The sequence below is a fragment of the Sphaerodactylus townsendi genome, linkage group LG01 (genome assembly GCF_021028975.2).
Source record: "Sphaerodactylus townsendi isolate TG3544 linkage group LG01, MPM_Stown_v2.3, whole genome shotgun sequence".
NCBI lineage: Eukaryota > Metazoa > Chordata > Lepidosauria > Squamata > Sphaerodactylidae > Sphaerodactylus > Sphaerodactylus townsendi.
This window is the reverse complement of record NC_059425.1, coordinates 5,935,958-5,955,993: the sequence shown is the minus strand read 5'-3', so window position 1 is coordinate 5,955,993 and position 20,036 is coordinate 5,935,958. Positions and strand designations below refer to the sequence as shown.

At 53.4% G+C, this 20,036-nt stretch overlaps 1 protein-coding gene and 2 pseudogenes across 1 annotated transcript; all 3 read left to right on the top strand.

The window, feature by feature from the left end:
• The first annotated feature begins 2,526 nt into the window (after nt 1-2,526).
• LOC125436357 lies at nt 2,527-6,605 on the top strand (annotated as a pseudogene).
• A 4,949-nt stretch (nt 6,606-11,554) lies between these two features.
• On the top strand, nt 11,555-18,880 carry LOC125431157 (high affinity nerve growth factor receptor-like). Its single transcript, XM_048493861.1, has 3 exons — nt 11,555-11,848; nt 16,994-17,068; nt 18,672-18,880. The coding sequence occupies exons 1-3, from the start codon at nt 11,673-11,675 to the stop codon at nt 18,745-18,747; spliced, it is 327 nt and encodes a 108-aa protein (XP_048349818.1). The 5' UTR covers nt 11,555-11,672; the 3' UTR covers nt 18,748-18,880.
• Nucleotides 18,881-19,906: 1,026 nt separating this feature from the next.
• The window catches only part of LOC125436346, a 6,343-nt pseudogene continuing 6,213 nt past the window's right edge, over nt 19,907-20,036 (top strand).

Below are 20,036 nucleotides of genomic sequence, written 5' to 3'. Positions count from 1 at the left end.
GAAGAAGAAGAAGAAGAAGAAGAAGAAGAAGAAGAAGAAGAAGAAGAGGAGGCGTCCGACCGGCCCCATATTTCATTAAAATTCTTCAGTGAAGAAAAGAGGGGAGGGGAGGGAGGCGTAGCCACATAGATGATGCAGCTTCAAATAACAGGCCGACTGGGGCATCCGGGGGCACCATTTCAGCGGGTTGGTCCCTCCAAAGGCCCGGCAGAACAACTCCGCTTTACAGGCTCCTGGCGGAACTTGTTAAGGTCCCGCAGGGCCCGGACAGCCGGGAGGAAGGGTGTTCCATTCAGGCTGGGGCCAGAGCTTGAAAGGCCCTGGCTCCGTGTGGGAGGCCAGCGCCGTATCATTGAGGGGTTCAGGGACCACTAATAAATTAGCCCTCCGTTGAGCGGAGAGGCCGTGCAGGGACGTACGGGGTGATGCGGTCTCGGCGACACGAGGGCCCCAGGCCGCTGCAAGGCCTTGAAGGTCAACACTAACACTTTGAAGATGATCCGGAATTCCACCGGGAGCCACAGCAGTTGGCTTAAATACAGGCTTGGATATGATCATAGATGGCGCTGCTCCGTAAGTAGACGCTACCGCTGCATGTTGGACCAGGTTTTAGTCTCCGGATCAAACTTGAAGGGAAGAATCTTCGCGTAGAGCGAAGTTACAATAGTCCAATCTGGGAGGTGACCGTTGCATGGACTACAGTGGCTAGGTCCGCTTGGGAGAGGAAAGGAGCTAGCCTCCGGGCCTGACGGAGGTGGAAGAAGGTATTCCGAATTGACGCTGGCTGAGGGGTTGTGAGGAGGGTAGAATCGGGGCGGCTGTGTTGTCACCGCCTCCTGTAATGGGGAGTGCCGGTGGACCCCGCATTACTTGGAGCGCAGTAGCGCACAACAAAAGGTGAGTGGGGAAACGGCCATAGTGTTCTTTCCTGCAGCCTCCATACCTGAGAATTGTGATTACAGAGAGGGGCAGTTCCAAAATCTGCCTCTTCTAAAATGCTATATTGTTACTGGCTTCACCTTACTGTATGCGATTACGGTGCTGGTTCATGCTAACACGTTTGACCTCCTCCTGGCCAGTGTAAGTGGTACTTCGGCCATCTTGGAGGGCAAATAGAAAGGCGGCTAAGCTCGCGGAGTTCTGAGGGCGCCCAACTTGCTTGCGGAGGCTGCTTCCACAGCCGCCCCAGTCTCACGCTGGAGACCGAGGTCACTGGGGGCATGCTGGGGACACTCCCAGGGGTAGAGCCAGCAACAGTCAGCTCCCCACCTCAGGCTTTGGCCCTGGGAAGCCATCTCAGGAGGATGTGGTCAATAGACTTTACGCCACTCCTGGACCGCTTCCAGTCCGGCCTCCATCTTGGCCACTGGATGGAGACTGTGCTGGTCACCATCACAGACGAAGCTCTGGCCAGGGCTGCTATGTTATTAGATCCTCATCACAGCATTTGACATTGTTGCTTTGTGTTCTTTTGACCTTTGCCGATGCTGGGATTCAGGGCTGAAATGGCTGGCCTCGCTTCTCTGCAGGTAACATTTTGGGGAGGATATCCCAGTGATACCCATAAATACTGTGGAGTTCCGCAAGCAGGGAGTCATCCTTTCCCCAATCTGTATGTGCCCCCTGGTCCAGCGGTTTTGAGCTTTGGGTTGGATTGTCGCGGTATGCAGGTGACACCCAGCTACCCAGTTTTTTCTGTGGATGAACAGCCACTGACGCTTTCACCCCTGAGTTACCGGGCACAGTGTCTGGAGCAGGGGTCTGTAAACCTGTGGCTCTCCGGATGCAATGGACTACAATTCCCATCAGCCCCTGCCAGCATGCTGGCCACCTTAATTTTGACAGGTGGCCTTAACACCTGCCTCCTCTGTTAAGCAGAGCCTGAGAGTGTGTGACCTTGGAGTCCTTCTTATCTATGGAGGCTCCAGGTCATACACACACAGCCAAAGTGGCCTTTTTTCGCGACCTTCTCGACAGATTCAGACAGTTGGCCTCCTACCTGTCCTGCTACCGACTTGGCCACAGTGATCCATGCAACAGTCACCTCCAGGCTGAATCATTGCAACCTTTGTTCTGTACAACCCACCTTTGAGAGACTGATGTGGAAGTTAACAGTGGTCCAGAATTCTGCAGTGTGGCTCCTTACTGGGGTAACAGTGAGAGAGAGAACGTAACATCTGTATTGTTTCTACCAGTGGAATCCCAAGTCAGGTCTTCAAGGTTCTTGGTTTTGACCTTTAAGGGCTGGGGCACCCGTATCTTAGAAACTGTATCACTGACAACTGCGCTGACAGATTTTAATAATGTATTTTTTTTTTCTATTAATAAGGTGCCCAGTTCCTTTCCATGTTTGTTCATTTTTATTGAAAAGATATGCAATAATATTTTTGTGCAACAGATGGCACTCTTTGACCGCCAATGCAGGAAGTTTGAAAACTGCTTCCTCCCCACTCAATTGCCCAAACTCCTAAGCAATCCAAACAGAACAACTTTTACTGCACTGGTGAATCTCAGCCACGATTAAGCATGCTGGCCGATGAAGCAGGAGGCCCCTGCAGCGTGCTGGTGATTGAACCCCGGCGGGGCAAACCTCCTTACACTGACAATGTACTAGGAAGTTGCCATGCACCTCCGGCTCTTGTTCTCAGCGATCCAGGCGCTCACCTGATGCTGTGGCAGAGCAGAGAGGAGGCAATCTCCCCCATCTGTAGTCAGCCATTTAGTACTAAGACCTTAGGGGGTAGAATCATAGAGTTGGAAGAGACCCCAAAGGGCCATCAGGTCCAACCCCCTTCCATGCAGGAGCACACAATCAAAGCAGTCCTGACAGATGGCCACCCAGCCTCTCTTTAAAAACCTCCAAAGGAGGAGACTCCACCACACTCTGAGGTAGTGCATTCCACTGCCAAAGAGTCCTGACTGTCAGGAAGTTTTTCCTGATGTTTAGGTGGAATCTCTTTTCCTTCACCTTGAACCCATCACTCCTGGTCCTAGTCTCTGGAGCAGCAGAAAACAAGCTTGCTCCTTCACCAACATGACATCCCTTCAAATATTTAAACAGGGCTATCATGTCACCTCTTAGCCTTGTCTTCACCAAACTAAACATCCCCAGCTCCCTAAGCCTCTCTTTGTAGGGCAAGGATTCCAGACCTTTTATCATTTTGGTTGCCCTCCTCTGGACCCGTTCCAGTTTGTCAGTATCCTCCTTGAATTGTGGTGTGTACACTGTGGTGCACAATATTCTCATGTTCTTATATTCATGGTTGGACTGGATGGGCCCGGTGGTCAACTCTATGATTCTGTGATTCTATGTTGAAGGGTTGCTCTGAGTCCCTGACATTTTGTGGTGGGCTCTGCCTATTGCGGGAGTCAACCTGTCATTGGCTCCCCCTCTTGCAGCAGCTATTCTGTGGTTGTTTCCACTGCCGTGGTCGGAACGCAGAGGCATGGAGACGTGTGGCCTCGCACGTCATCTCTTTCCACCTTAACGTGATTCGGTTCTTCAGACTTGCATCCTGGTAGTAGCCTGTGATCAGGCTCCCCATATTCCATAAGGAACACAGATGCAGACAATTCACTGGGCCTCTCTGCCATCTCCCTGTCTTCCTTTTTTTGCCACCAAGTCGCAGCCAACTTACAGTGACCCCGCAGAGGCTTCAAGGCAAGAGATGTTCAGAAGTTCTCTGCATGGCAGCCCCAACTGCTTCTCTGCTTGGTTTCCTCTTCTGGATGTCTTTAAAGAAATGCCTGCAATTTGTCTTGATGCTTTTTCCAACCCACACTGCTTTTGTGAGACCCCACCCATGCTGCTGCCCTCTGTTCATTTCATAAGGGCAGGCCTTCCCCTTTTAAAAGAAGCCTTTTATAGCTTCCTTGATGTGTGCTGTTGACTATTCAGGCATTTGCCTTGCGCCCTAAAATTAATGCGGAGATAGATCGATTATTAGAACAAGGAATATTGGAGCCAGTCACATATGCAAAATGGGAGACCCCAATTGTGACCCCCCTGAAAGCCAATGGAGATGTGCGTATTCGTGCTGATTATAAGTGTACAATCAATAAGGCACTGCAGAAACACTCTTATCCAGTGCCAGTGGTGAGTCAGTTGCTGGCAACATTAGCAGGAGGAAGGGTTTTTGCGAAACTAGATTTAGCACAAGCACACCAACAGCTGGGAGTAGATGATGCTACTGCAGAAGCCCAGACAATAGTGACCCACAGGGGGGCATTTAGAGTAAAGCGTTTGCAATTTGGGGTGAGTGTAGCTCCTGGTATATTCCAGAGTTTGATGGAAGAGATATTAAAAAACCTGCCGGGAGTCATACCCCATTTTGACAATGTGTTGATCGTGAGTGCGTCGGAGGAGGAATTGATGGCACAGGTACGAAAAGTGCTGCAGTGTTTCTCGGATGTGGGATTGTGCGTTAAGCGTGAAAAGTGTGGTTTTGGAGTGTCAGAGTTTTTGGGGTACATGATAGATGCAGAGGGAATTCACCCAACCTCAGCGAAGGTGAGGGCGACCCAGAATGCCCCTGGGCCACAGTCAAGACAGGAGTTGCAGGCATTTTTGGGACTGCTGAATTTCTACCATTCATTTTTGAAACATAAAGCCACTGTAGCAGAGCCGCTGCATCGCTTCTTAGGTAAGCAAGCGGTGTGGCAGTGGACAAGGCAGCAGCACGAGGAAGCTTTTCGGAACGTAAAAAGATTGTTGTCATCAGGAAGCGTACTGGTTCACTTTGACGAAAGGAAGCCACTAATCTGAACGTGTGATGCCTCCCCGTATGGAGTGGGAGCAGAGTTGAGCCACCAGTTGGAGGATCTTCGGGAAGCTCCAATTGCGTATTATTCTAGAACTTTGTCCAAAACTGAGCAAAATTACGCACAAATAAACAAGGAAGCATTGGCAATAGTGGCTGCGGTCAAGAAATGTCATGACTATGTGTATGGGTGATGTTTGTTATCGTGACTGATCATAAACCATTGTTGGGATTATTTTCATCAGAACGCCAGACCCCACAGATATTGTCCCCTAGAATGCTGCGGTGGGCGATGTTTCCGAATGCGTATGATTATGTCTTGTAGCATCAGCCAGGTAGGAAGATTAGCCATGTAGATGCGTTGAGTCTCTTACCAGTACAAAGGGAGGAGGAAGATCACTCCCCACTGTTAGAGGCTTTAATGTTGGAATCATTACCTGAGCCTCCGGTGCAAGTGGCAGAAATAGCAGAAAAGTCAGCTAAGGACCCTGTGATTGCTCATCAGGTGTTGAACTGGGCATGGAGGGGTTGGCCAATGGGGAAGATAGATGAGAAATTCAGACCATTTGAAATAAGACAGCACGAGAGATCTGTCCATAAGGGTTGCTTACTGTGGGGAAATAGGGTGGTGATCCCATCAGCCTTGAGGACCAGGGTGTTGGAGGCCTTACTTGTGGGGCACCCGGGATAGCGAGGATGAAGGCATTGGCCCGAAGCTACGTTTGGTGGCCTAAGATCGACAGTGAAATAGAAGAACGGGTGGCCAGATGCAGTGAGTGCCAGATGACGCGGCCCGCACCACCACAGGCCACTACTCATCAGTGGGAATCAAGAAAAATCCCTTGGTCACGGTTACACATTGATTTTGCAGGCCCATTCCAGGGTCAGGTGTTCCTTATTGTAGTGGGTTCGTATTCCAAATGGTTAGAAGTAGGGCCAGTAATGTCAATGACATCACGGACAGTGATTAAGACACTGCGAAAGCCATTTGCAACCCATGGCCTCCCAGATACTGTAGTATCAGACAGTGGGACATCATTTGTGTCTGAGGAGTTCAGGGCATTTTTGGCAGATGGTATTATTTGCCAGGTTCCTTCAGCCCCTTTCCACCCAGCTACCAATGGATAGGCAGAAAGGATGGTGCATACAACAAAGGATACCCTGAAACGGATAGTAGAGGGGGATTGGCATCGTCGGTTGGCAAACTTTTTGTTGACGCAGCACATAACACCGCGTACAGCCACAGGAAGGGGTCCTGCTGAACTACTGATGGATCGACGGCTGACCTCGTTGTTGGATCGGATGCATCCCGATCTAGTTGATGAGCGATCAAAGAAAGAGGACCAGGTGCTGAAAGCACCTTGGACGTTTGATAGGGATGACACTGTATATGTTAGGGACTGTGGAGCAGGCCCTTGTTGGGTTCCAGCAGTAGTGAGGCAGCCGACAGGACCACTGTCATATCAGGTGGAAACAGAAGAGGGGTGGGTGATCCGCAGACATGTGGACCAACTGAGGAAAAGGGTGTCAGGTCCAACAGTAGCAGTAGATCAGGGAGATGAGCAGCAAATGATTGAGGCCCAAAGGGTGGGGCAAGATGGAGACCAGGGGCCCCAGGAACTCAAGGAACCAAGGGTGGTTCCCATGCAGAATGCAATGCAGAGTGAGGAGGCATCGCAAAGTCCAACAGTGATGCAGGAACGAACACAGAACCAGGAACCAGAGCAGGAGTTGAGGTGGTCTCAATGGAAGAGAGTTCCGCCAGATTATTACAGGAGTTGGGGGGAAGGGGTGGAATGTATCGACCAAAGTGCCTCAGCTGCTGTGCCGGCAATCGGCTGTTAGCAATTTTGTATGTATTCAGTGCAGCTGCAGGTTTATGTTATGCTTGTTGTGAGAAGCTGTTAGACAATAAATGGCTTGTATTTTATCCTTCTGACTTGGACTTCTTGAGACATACTAGCTTCCTTCTAAATAGTCCCCTCATTTTTAGGATATAAATTCAACTCTCCTTCTCCTTCTCCTCCTCCTCCTCCTCCTCCTCCTCCTCCTCCTCCTCCTCCTCCTCCTCCTCCTTCTTCTTCTTCAGTAGTCATGGGCATTCCACCAGGCCAGGGCCAGAGCCTCCTTGGCCAGCCAGAAATTTGGGGGGCCAGGGACCAATAGAAGGTTGTTATTGGCACAGTGAAGCACCCTTTGGGGAACGCATTGGGAGAGCTGGTCCCGCAGGTGTGAAGACCTCAGATTGTTTATAATTAATACGAAAACCTTGAACCTGGTCCGGTATTCCACGTGGCACCAGTGCAGCTGGTGAAGTACCATTTGCTTATGGGCTCACCACAGCGTCTCTGTGAAGACCTGCACAGCTACATTTCAGGCAAGCCAAGGTTGCTGGAGCAGAGCCTCAAGGGCAACAGGTGAAATTTATCAGGCAAGACAGTTCTCGGCATCCCGAGAAGAGAGAAGTGAAGTGGTGGTGGAGAGGGCCAGCAAGCCACAACTGACTGATGGCCACTCCTGAAGGGGTTTTTGAGACACCAAACCAGCAGAGGTGGTTTTGCCATTGTCTGCCTCTGCTTAGTGACCCTGGACTTCCTTGGTGGTCTCTCTCCCAAGTGCTGACCACGGCTGGCTCTGCTGAGCTTCTAAGATCTGACAAAATCAGGCTAGGCTGGGCTATCCAGGTCAGGGTGTAGACACAGGATTTTCCGAAAGCTGGGAAAGTTCCTCAACTTAACGTCTCATATAGACTAATTAGTCAACAGAGATCTCCAAATACATATCAGAAGATCAAAGAGGGTTTATTCCCAATTGTTAACTGACATAGAACAGGAAAATTTGGCATTGCAATCTTCCCAAGACCGTCCGGAAGCTTATGGGTCAGTTAGACATATAGCAGCAATATTATCATCACAGGAAGTTGATTTATGTGATGATAACATTGCTATATTTCTAACTGACCCATAAGCTTCAGGACGGCCTTGGGAAGATTGCAATGCCAAATGTGCAAGGAATGAGAACATCCCAACCTGCATAATTGCCAGACACACAAACGCCCACGCAACTGCGACTTGCACTGGACATATTTCTTGTTGCTAGAAGGTGCCGATCACCAGAAAGTAAAGACAGGCATGTAAAAACTAGCCTTTGCATTCAGGGTGATGCTGGAAGCTGCAATGTCAGAAAAGAAGGGAACAGGGACTGGTTCTGGTGGGCTTTCCTGGCTGTGTGACCATACGTGGTCTGGTGGATCTTGTTCCTGACGTTTCGCCTGCATCTGTGGCTGGCATCTTCAGAGGTGTATCACAGAGGGAAGTCTGTTACACACTGTGATACACCTCTGTGATAACAGACTTCCCTCTGTGATCCACCAGACCACGGCCACACAGCCCAGAAAACCCACCAGAACCAGTTGAATCTGGCCGTGAAAGCCTTCGACAATACATGGAACAGGGACGTCCTGGACTGGGCTATGTGCAGACCGCCTTCCAATGCTATTTGCCATGGAAGCTGAGATTGTCTCTGGCAGGAATTACACATCCCAAAATAAATCTAGCAGCCTCAAAACTGGCCACTGCCAAACACAAAAGGAATCGAAACCTCTTGACCTGCCTGGTTTTTGCACTGGAAGCTGCCGTGATCTGGGGTAGACATAAATCATTTGAAAATAAAGCCAAGGGTTTCAAAATTGGTGACCAACTTCAGAATGACGGGCAGTCAGCACAGACAAGGTGTGCAGAACATGATTCCTCTCCAACAAGAAGAGAAGAAGATAATAGTGTGTGCTGAGTCCCCATTCAGCCACTGAAGATGCCCTCTCAGCCAGACCCACCTCACAAGGTTGTTGTCAGCATGAAATGGAAGACAGGAGAACAATGTAAATGGCTTTGGGGTGCCTGTTGGGGGGGGAGATCTTCATGACCATCTATGACAGGTTTTGCCCCCACCAGCTCAGTTTCAGTGGGGAGGGGGCTGTGAAGAAACAGTTGTGGCATCATGGCCTCCACGTGTGGCCCAGTCTGCCTGTGCCCCCGAGGCTCTCCTTCCTGGCGCAATCTGGATTCCTCACAGCAATTTTGGAACCCCCCCAGGATAGGTGGCAGAATGAGGCTGCCAGGTTGGGGGAGAAGATACAAGTGCAAGAGTTCCTAAAGAGCTCTGGGAAGGGGGGGGTCTAACATGAGCCTATGAGCCCCACCCCTTCCTTCTTTACATCAACTGAATGGAGCTCAGAGTAGAAATTCCTTGTTGAAGGATCGAGGAGAATACGAAGGATGCTGGATTTGAACCCGCCCCCTCTCTGTGCCGCTGCGCCAACATCTGAAGCCAGCAAGGATCTAACGCTGGCCACTGGCCGGCGATTCTCCTGCGTGTTGGCCTCGGCCTTCAACACACATCTCAGATGTCCCCCCCCCCCTCAACTGGCCCATGTTTCAGGGCCCTCAGTAGCTTCGGACCTCCTGCGTTCAGAACTCTGTGGCTCCCTGGAGCCCCGGTGCTTCACCACCAGCCCAGGGGTGCGGCTCTTTGGCTTCTCTGTCCCATGAATGGCCAGGTGGGGGGGGGCGTCTGGGGAAGCCAGAGACCTTTCCGGGGAGATTCCAGTGACACGGGACCCTCACACCCAAGGTGGCGTGAATGGGCGCACGAGGGCTTCATTTCCAGAAGCAGAGACTAGAGCTGGAGTCTGCTCGGAAAGGGCACCCAGGCCCAGGGTCAAGGAGAGGCCGTCTGCGCGCGCTCAGGGCCCTTTTGTCAGCAGAGGCTGGGTGCGGCACAAGTGAGGTCCCAGGTGAGGCCCGATTTTGTTCGCAGGCTTGGAAGGGGCCTCTCCAGACTGGCAAGCGGGGTGGGTCAAATAACGGGATGCTCCGAAGAGAGAGGCGTTCATTTGGCTCAGTGGTCCCCTGTAGCCCAAAGGCTGGCTGGCATGAATACAAGCAAGAAAAAGGGTGGGTCAAAAACGGGTGGGGGCATTTTGAGGAGGGGTGTGCGGAGGAGGGGGGGTGAGTTGTGCCCAGCTGAGAACCAGCTTCAGCTGGAAGTTTCCCTCTTTCTTGTCCTTCTGATGAAACAGTTTTTAAATGTCTGCCTTCAGAGTGTCGCTGTCATGGAGCTGATTCTCCCTTCGAAATCCCAGTGAGGAAAGACAGGAGGGCTGGCTTTAAACTGCAAAAGCATCTCACGCGCAAAGATTTCGGCTTCTTATATGGATGGGGGTTTTGCGTTATGTAAATGCATTTAAATGTAGCTGATTGATTTCTTAACTGTTCAACTTTTAAATAATTAATCAGTTGATTGGCTGATTATCGGCAGCCCTGAAGGAAGAGGCGGCTGCAGCGCAGGGCGTGTTCTGGGCTGGCAAAGGAAAAGCAAACGTCGCCCGAGGTCCAGAAGGCTGCCTTACGGGGGGGGGGGGGGGGGGGCTGCGTCCAGCGGAGAGTCGCCTGCAGCCAGCTTAGCCGTGGGATCTTACAAGACAAACCCAATATCTGCACGTATGTTTGCAAGCAAAGCAACACCCAATAAGAGGACAGACGAAACCATGCTTCCAAACCAACTCCGCAAAACCATCCAGAGGAACTATTCGGAATCACAGGGCAGCAAATACAACCAACTCAGGAGGTCCGCTGGGCGTTCCCAAGGCGAGGGCAGGCTGTCCCACGGGTGGGGGTGGGGGCGAGAAGCCACCCAAAAGCTTGTCCCTCTGGGCGGCCGCTGTGCTGCTGAAGGAAGGGCCACACAGGGAAGGGCCCTCTAGGAGAAGGCCTGCCACCTGGCGTTGCCGGAGCCCACCCACAGTATCCGAGCAGTCCTCTCTTGCCCTGGGAGAGGGCAAGACCTCACTTCGCTCCCCGCCTTCCTCCTCCTGATGCTCTGCCTCTTCGGCACCCCAAGGGCAGGCCTCTCGCAGCCCCCTTTCCCCCCTCAGCCCCCCCCTTGGGCATCCTTTTTCTCGCCCTGCATCAACTCTCTGAAATAGCAGCTTTCCTGCCACTTTCTGCGGGAACTCAGAGGGGCCCCTTCCTACCCACCTCAGGCGAGGGGGCTCAGCCTCCAGGATTAGCTGCTTCCCAGGACCTTCCTACCTGAACTGCCTCCCCCCACCCCCCGCCGCCTGATACAGTTCTGGGCGCTGCGGGGATCCAAGGACAGAGGCTACTCTGCTCGGATACCCCCCAGGATGCTGCCAGAGTGCTGGGAGGACCAGGCATGCTTGCTCTCCATTCCGCCATTTCCGTTGTCCGCTCTCCAGCTTCTAGTCTCATCCACAGTGCCTCTGTGCACGTCGAGGGCAGTGTCCTGTCCCAATCAGTGAGTAGCCGCATGCCGCTGCCGCACCCCTGGCCTTTCACGGGTCACAGTCATGGGCTGCAAATGCTTCAAAGAATAACAGCATCAGGCCGATGGCTGCTTGAGGAAGGGCACCTCCCTGTGTGAAGCAGCCCACTGGTTTTGCCCTCTCCTGCCAGTTTCTATCAAGGGCAGCAGAGCCAGCTCCAAGCCTTCGCTTCTTGACCAGGTGCCCCCACCACGGCTGCTGCTGGGGCCGCCTCTGCCCCTTGCCCAGGAAGGAAGCTCTGCACGCGGGCACTTGCTTGGTGCCTCTGCGGCCCCTGTCCCCCCTTCCCTGTGCAAACGAGAGCATCCGTGGAGGCACAGTGTCTCTGAAAGGGAGGGGTTATGTGATTGGGGAGGAGGGGTGGAAGCAAGCCCCGCCTCCCTGAGGTTGAGCGCTGTCCCCTGCCCTCTCAGCTGAACAGATGTTTGCATGCACATGTTCCCTGCCTGATAAGCAAAGAGGTGCACAGAGAGGAGGCTCAGGGCTGTGTCTGGTCCGGCCTTTCGGGTGGGAGCAAATGGGCAAGGGCTGGGTTCTCTGAGTGACGGCTGCAACCTCTCGGGGGAAGGATGCTCCAGGGGCTCGCCTGCCTCGCCTTCGGCCTTGCATGGCTGCTCCTGCGCCCGAGCTTGGCGTCCCCGTGCCTGGAGCAGTGCAGATGTTACATGAACACCTTGCTCTGCCTGGAGCCAAACAGCATCCAGAGCCTGTCACAACTGCGGAGCTTGGAGAACTTCACTGAAGTGTGAGTATCATGCCGAGGGTGCAAGCGGTGAAGGTTGGGGTGGGACTGGATCGTGGTGCCTGTGACAGACCCATATCCACCGGCAGGGAACTCAGCTGAGGGGGAAACAGGGTGATCAGCCAAAGATGAAAACCAAAGCGAGCACAAACCCTAAATACACAGTCAGAGAACGTCACTCTGGGCAAACACAATCTCACAGGGCACTAAGTTGGGACCAGATCAGCTTTTGCCTGATGATGCTGAACCAAAATGCTTCTGGATCGGCTCCGTGAAGAGTTGGTGCCAGCAAGATCAGAACCAGCGCTGGGGGATGGTGCCGGACCAGAGCCTGATGCCAATTACCCCCCCCCCCCCCGTGGAACCAGCCGGGGCGGGTGGGGCATCTTGATGACCCTCCCATCAGCAAAGAGGCTGCCTGTCTGGGTCTGCCCAGGCATAACGAGTAGCTGCCCACAGTGATACAAAAATCTTGTTCTTAAACACCAAAGGAGGTAATTCTTGAAGTCCTCAAACCCACATTCTGGAAATGTTGAGACAAACTGCCTTCAAACGGGGCTGGGAGAACTTTGCTCCGGCAGACTCTAGCCTAGGATCTGGTGACATTTGGAAGCGGTTCGCCTCCCTCCCCCCCCCCCCATCCCTCCCTGCTATGATGCCCTCCTTTCCCAGTTTTTTTTGATGATGTCCGGCCACTGCTCCTTCGCAGGGACCAGGCATCATTTTACTCCTTTTCTGCTTGCATCTCCAGCATAGAAAATAGTAGACATCACACACACAACTTACACTCAGTGAATTACATGCACATCAGCAGCCAAGCAGGGGTGTGTTTGTTGTATTTTGTGTTTGCTTTATTTTGTTTATTTGTTTATTGGATAATTTAGGTTCAATAAAAACCCAAAAGACCAGAAACCCCTCCCCTGCAACACGCACCCCCTCCTGTCCCACCATCTGTCGGCATGCTCATTTCGTCCCCCCACCCACCACTCTGTCAGTGCGACCCACCCTCTTGGCTGTTGGGTGCTGCCCTCAGGAGCTGCCACTCCGTATCTTCCCAGCCCTCCTTGGCAAATTCGGATGCTGGCAAGGCGTGCTTTGGCTGTGCCCTTCTCCACCCTGAGGATGGGACATTTTATCTATGTGCTTTTAAAGTTTTTTAATTGCAGGTTTATCAAACAACAAACAATTACCAGTGAGCAACAGGCAGGGCTCCTTTCCCACATGGCAGCAATGCTCTGGGTGCAGCAGAGCTGGTGACCCCGAAAGAAAGGGAGGATGGGTACCGCGGAGGGGCCGGGGAGAAAATAACGCCTGCCTCCACAGTGGTGCCCTCGCCTCAGCCCCAGACAGCCGCCAGCTGGCTTGGCAGAGACTTGAGGTGAATGGGGGACCTGTATTCCGTGGCACGGAACTGTGGCAGTGTCTGGTTCACCCAGCCATGATCCGAGAGAATTGGGGTCTGTGTCTCAGTGTATCATTCAGCCATTGAAACCAGCATCCTTCGCCCACGGACTTGGAGCTGGCTAAGATCCTGCGCGTGGTCAGGCAGGGAGCTGCGGGCCAGACTGTCGTCGTCCCACATAAACTGGCACAAAATGGTGTGTAAGGCTGTGCCTTGTTCAGAACAGAGAGGAGTCGAAGTTGAAGAACTGGTGGGAGTTGCATTTCTTACCTGCAGTCAATGCCTATTAATGACCTGTAGACCAGAACTCAAGGAAATGCTTAGTGCCATTTGGCTGTGAATAAAACATGATTGTCTTTTGCTCTCTCTGTGTGTGAAATCGTTGATCTTAGAGCAAGGTTGCGTTTGCTTTTTATTGATATCTGATCACTGCTCACCTGCTATCTGTTGCTCACTGGTAACTGTTTGTTGTTTGATAAACCTGCAATTAAAAAACTTAAAAAGCACGTAGATAAAATGTCCCATCCTCAGGATGGAGAAGGGCACAGCCAAAGCACGCCTTGCCAGCATCCGAATTTGCCAAGGAGGGCTGGGAAGATACGGAGTGGCAGCTCCCAAGGGCAGCACCCAACAGCCAAGAGGGTGGGTGGCACTGACTGGGTGGGGGGACGAAATGAGCATGCCGACAGATGGTGGGACAGGAGGGGGTGCGTGTTGCAGGGGAGGGGTTTCTGGTCTTTTGGGTTTTTATTGTACCTAAATTATCCAGAGACTTGGACTCTAGAAAGACAATAACTCCAAAATCTTGTTGGTCACTAAGATGGAGTCAAAAGTGGAGTCAAAAGTGGCTATTCTTGAGCTAGATGTTTTTTTACAGTGTTCTTCCATGAACGCCCAATAAATATGAATGTCACCGCCTTCCCCACCCCCACCCCTGGTTGATAAAGGCTACGCGGATACCACTGATGTTTCTCCATGGGGTACTTGGATGTTCGTTGCCAGGAAGTGGTGCATTTGCTCAGCGTGTGCTCATAAAGGCCTGCCCGACTCCCCTGAGTGGCACGGTCCAATCCCTTTGCCAGTCCAGGCGCTGTGCGTCAGCCCTGCCTGTTGAACTACTGGAAGACAGCTGGTTTCCTAGAAAAGCCACCCCTGGAAGACATATCATGCTGTAATGGCGGGGCGCCAAGGGGCAGGGGCGGGGGGCAAAGCAGCGCTCCTGTGTCCCTTGCAGGGAACATCCCAGAGAGAGACCTTGGGGCTCCCAACATTGCCCCTCCCTCCACTTTGCTCCCCAATAGTGTCTCCAATTAAGTGTTCTTAGTTGGTATTTTAGAAGATGCTGCCCTGATGGCATCTGGTCAGGCTTGGGCCACCCAGAAAAGAGGTCCTGGGAGGGGTCTCAGACACTAAAACGGGGCAACCCAAAGGCTAGGTGGACTGCCGGGCCTCATCAGGAAAGGAAAATACTCTGTAGCTCGACTGCAGCATTCAGAATTCGGCGCTTCGCTCTGGTCACCCCCTTCGCCAGAAAACTAAGCAGAGGCGAAAGCCTTCTGCAGGTTCCGTGTTTTCTTCCGAGGTCTTTGTCTCAGCGTCTCACACTGTTTCAGGGATCTTCCACAGCCCAGAACGATCGGGTGCCGGACTGGGAAACCTCAAGCTATTCAAATCTGGCACCTGTGAGAAAATCCAAACTCCCCTGCCAATTCGCGGGGCTGGAAGACATCATGTGTGAACCAGTGAATGAGAGTCATGGTCACGGACGGGTGGGAAGGTCACAATTGTGGAGGTGGGGTGCCGGGCCTGACTAGCTGGTTCACACATGGCACACTTCTCATGTCTTGCGTGCATCAGCCCTCAGGCTGTTTTGAAATGGAAGTGGCACTACACCAATGTAAACAAGATGGTGGTTTTCTTAACCAGATCCATCTACAATCATACAGCGAAAAAGGTAAGTAAAAATAATGTGACTTCATGACAACTATGAAATGCATTTGGAAGAGCTAATCCAGACAGTCCTCTTTCAGTCCCAGGAACACGGTGTGTGTTTTGCAAGGCTCCACATGATCAGGATCCTGCTCCCCCTCCAGCCCCCCCCCCCCGCTGCTTTGAGCCAGGAGGGTCCTCTGATCCCCTTCTACTGCCAGCACTTCTGGTTCTTCCCGGCTCTGAATGAGAGGGGCTGATGGGCCATTACGGAGCTCCCTCCGGCACAAGAAGGTGCCGTCCATTATCTCGGCACAGCAGCAGGAAGTATAGTTCCCTGAACAATTGCTGGGGACTGAAGCCAGCTCAGGAGGGTGTGGAAGACGGGGCGTTTCGCGGCCCCCTCCCACTTGCAAGGAGACCATCCGAGCAGCCCACATTTTGAAGGGGGAGGAGGTTTCGGCTCTGAGGAGCAGTTCGGTTTTCCTCTTCTCAATCCCTGCCTTATTCCCCTGTGAAATATGCAGGGATTTTACACGACATGTGATAGCTGAATACATTTGATTCCAGACCTTTTGTCCAAGGGGGTGGCACAAATCCTGTTCTGGCCAGGAGGACCGAAGCTTTCCAGGGATGGCAGGGCTTCTTCTTGCTTGAGGAGGGTTGTGGCGTGCAAGACTTGGGGCGTAGAACATAGAACAGAAGATGCAGAGACAGCGTGGCCTAGTGGTTAAGGTGTCAGACTGGGGCCTGGGAAACCTGGGCTCAAATCCCCACACAGGCCGTGGAAGCCTGCTGCATGACCATGGGACAGTCACCTGCTCTCAGCCCTAACCCTGGCTAGTATTTGGATGAGAGACCTCCAGGGAATACCAGGGTTGTGACATGGCAAACCACCCCCAGCGGTCTTTGGCCTCGAAAACCCCAACAGGGGCTGCCAAAAGTCAACTGAGACTTGACAGCAAAAAAAAAAAGAGAGAAAAGAAAAAAGGTTCTTGCACTTTTCCTTGTCTGATAATTTCTTTCTCTGGAAGAGTGTCATTGTGACACCTTCATGAGAAGCAGCTACACGCAGTGAGCAGGCCAGCTTCTGAACCTGGTGGAATTCTTCCGCAGGCTCACCGGTGGGGGAGTGCCGGGTGGACCTCGACATAAGTAAAGGAAGGGCTCCTAAACAGGCCAAATGTTTCACCAGCTGCACAGGCTGGCTTCCCTTGAGCACCGGCGGCCCCTCGTGCAGGCCTCCGGCAATGCATGCTGCTGGTTGTGTCCAGGGTTTGGTCATGCTGGACGTTGCTGTGAGAAACAGCCAGGGGTCTGCTCCACCTGATGGTTTGCACACGATGCAAGTATTTGTTTCTCTGGCATTATGATGCTGTTGGGACAGACGACACACACCTGCAGAGAGAGGGCCAATGCTGGGCCAGAAAGCCCCTTGAGAGGGTGTTGGGCGCAGCGGCCCTTGTGGTCTCTCCCAACTCTATGATTCTGTGCCCCACCCAGCTGAGTGGCCCCTTCCAACAGCGCCCTCTTTCCCTTCCCTTCTACATTTCAGCCATCAGAGCATCTCCCTGTTGATGGCTCCCTTCTCCCTTTGGCAGACGGGGGGGGGGGGGGGGGCTCCCCGGGGGGGGGGGCGGGGTGGCAGCAAAAAAAGGGGTCCCAAAGGTGGGGGGGGGGGGGGCTGCTGCAAAGGCCCACCACAGTCTACATTATTATCTGGCTTTAGTAATCGGGCTGAAATAGGGCAAAAACAGGTCTTAATTTTCTTGAGACGAAGATGTAACTTTGATTGGATGTGCTCCTCTCCCTGACAGAGTCATTGAAAACCAGTCGAGCTTGACCAACTTGACCCAGGATGACATCAAGAACCCGCGGGAGCTGAAGAACCTGTGAGTGTCTGGACTGCCTTTTCCAGTGGCACCCCCACCCCACCTTGTCTCCCTTTGGTTGCAGGAGAAGGAAGAGGGCCAGTTGGATCGAAGGGGGCCTATTCAGTGGCCCAGGAGCACATAGCATAGGGGGCTTTCCTTACAGACTGGAGGCTTGACTAGATAGTGCCCCCTGGATCCTTCCCCTCCACAAGCCAGAAGGAAGATGGACAAGATGTTCTCGGGTCAGGACAGGATGGAAGATGAGCTGGTGAACCATCCTGGCCATTAGCAGGGCAAGAGCCTCTTCCTCTCTTGCCATTTAAGATGAGTCCAGAGAGCGGGACGCCTCCCCTCTTGGAAGCGCAGAGCTCCCTCCGCCCTTCAAGAGACTGCAGCTGCCAAATCACCGTTCCTGAGCCACCCCATCGGCATCGTCCTGTGGCATCCAGATGCCACTTTCTCTATGGCAGTGCCCGGGCCTCGGCACACCTTCCCCGCAATGCTTTGGCACCAAATCTGCGGTCTTTTAGAAGTTGGCAAAATATTTTGATTATCCAAAATTTTTGCATGACCCCCCCTTCTCTTAAAAAACCTTTTGAAATCTCATCTCTTGTCTCTGCCAATTTGTCAGTGGTTTTTTTGATGGTGGTAAGACATCTCCAAGGGATACAGCCCTTACGGCCCGGTCTTTGGACTTGTGCATGATACATGTTCAGTGCTGCTGGTGCATGAATCAAGAGATGGATAAATACTTTAAAGAAATGGGGAGCACCCGACCTGCACATTCAGACAGGGACCATCTCTCCAGCCGTCTTCCACCAGCGGCCTGTTTAGTCCCATGTTCCCATTTGATCTGGAATCACCGGAATGTGTAGCTGTTGTTTTTTCCAGAGGAGCAAGAGGGTGTCCCAGCCCACCTGCGGGACTCTGGCATTGTCTGCGCTGCTCCTCTTTCTCCAGACCTGATCTGGGACTCTGCTCTTCATTCAAATTGCAATTGCAACATGAGCCGACCACAGTGGGGAGGCATCTGAGGGCTCTGACCCATGCAGAACACCTAACGTGGTCCCTCTTTCAGACTTCCAAGAAGAAACAGGTGAGGGCAGGGGTGTCCCACTCTGGTGCCCCAGATGTGCATGGCCAATTTGGCAGGGGCTGATGGGAATCGTAGTCCATGCACATCTGGGGCACTAGAGTTGGACACCTCTGGGTTAGGGGATCCATTCAGGTATGCCCGAGTACAACCAGCAAAGAGTTGGCACTGCCTGGGCTTCTCTCGCGCACATGTGGACGCTCTTCTGAGTCCTGGCTGCCTCTTTCTCTTTCCAAGGGGGCCGGGCGATCTCCCTGGCGCTTCATGATGACTTCCCGCATTCCGGGCTATATTCCTAGGATCTTGCTTTGAGGGGGCCCTTGGGAGGCCTTGATGGGGAATAGAGTGCTGTCTTAAGTGTCACACAGATTTCCAACCTATTTCCAACCTACTGAGAACTCAGTGTGGAAAAGCAGCCGGCCTAAAATGCAAAGCGGCCCCTGCAGCGCAGCAGCCTCTGTGGGCCTCCAGAGGTGGGACAAAAGGGAGGAGCTTCGACCGCTGATCGGGTTTGTTCCTTTGTTGCAGGACCATCTCTAGGACGCAGCTGCAGTCCATTGCACCCGATGCCTTCCAGACCAGCTCGAACCTGATCTACCTGTGAGTCAGAACGGCCACCTCAAGCAGACCCCAACTTCACGTTGTCGCTTCTTGTCTTTGGCGTGGGGGGCAGGGGGCAGAAAGGCACCTCCGTGGCGACACCCTCCCCAGCCTCAGTCCACCATCTGCAAAATGGGAGGGAGTCGCAAATAGAAGCCATCAAAGGCCGTAAGGAGGAGTAGAGAAGCATCGCAAGAGTGGCCTGCCTTGTCTAGCCCCCCCCCTTCCTTTCTCTCGACCAGTGAGGGGGCTGCTCCTGGCCAGTGGGCAGGCTGCCATTGAACACCTTGAGCAGGAGTTGATTGGCTGCAGCTGTGGGACTGACCCCCCCCCCCCGTGGCCAGGGTGCCCCCCCCCAAATGCAGAGCCTCATGAGTCGGAGAGGGCAGGCTTCGTTGCCACCTTGAACTGACGGCCACTCCTCCTTGTCTGGCAACACAGGCAGCAAATGCAGCCAGCCAGCCCCCACCCCCACCCCCACCCCCACCCCCTTTGGCTCTACCGGTCAGGAAGAATCCTGCGCATGGCCTTGCAGGGGGTGGGGAGCATTCCTTGCAGGCCCCAAAATGGGCTTCATTCACAAAACCAGGGGGGCGCTGGGCCACCTGCAAAGTGAGCACCTCTTGATCCTCAGATGCCGCCTCAGGCTGCCTCCATCGTGGCTGCAGCTGTTTAGCTCCTGGATCCTGTGATTCAGCACACGCACACGCACACACTGTGGCTGTGACTGTGTGTCTGGAGGCATGACTGTCAAGGACCCCAACACACCTCTGGGAGGGGCTGTGCAAACAGCTGTCCTGGAGAGACAGGAAGCCCATCCCTGCATTTTGGTGGGCAAGGGGGCAATGGGGGGGGGCGGATCTTACCTCCGACAGGGCCCTGAGGCATGCGAGCAGCAGAAGCTCATTTGGACAAAGGGAAGTCCGAGGAGCCCCCCCCCCCCCGCTAACGGTAAAGGGGTCCCCCCTGTGCCATGCCTGACCCATGGGGTGACGTCACCCCACGACGTTTACTGGGCAGACTATGTTTCGGGGGTGGTTTACTGTCCCTCCAGCCCCTGGAGGCATCTGGGGCAGTGCTGGAAATGCGCTCCTCGAGGTCCCCTGCCGCAGGACTCCCCCACCCCACCCCCCCTCCGGTCAAGACAGCCCGGCTGGGGAGCCATGAATCCTGGCTGGTGTGGCCGCGCTCTGGGGGCCTCGTGGTGCCTGAGCAGCGGGGCCTCCCTGCCCCATGGACGCCCGCCGCCTCGTCCAGCCCAAATCCAGGTCTGGCGTCTGGGGGGGGGGGGGG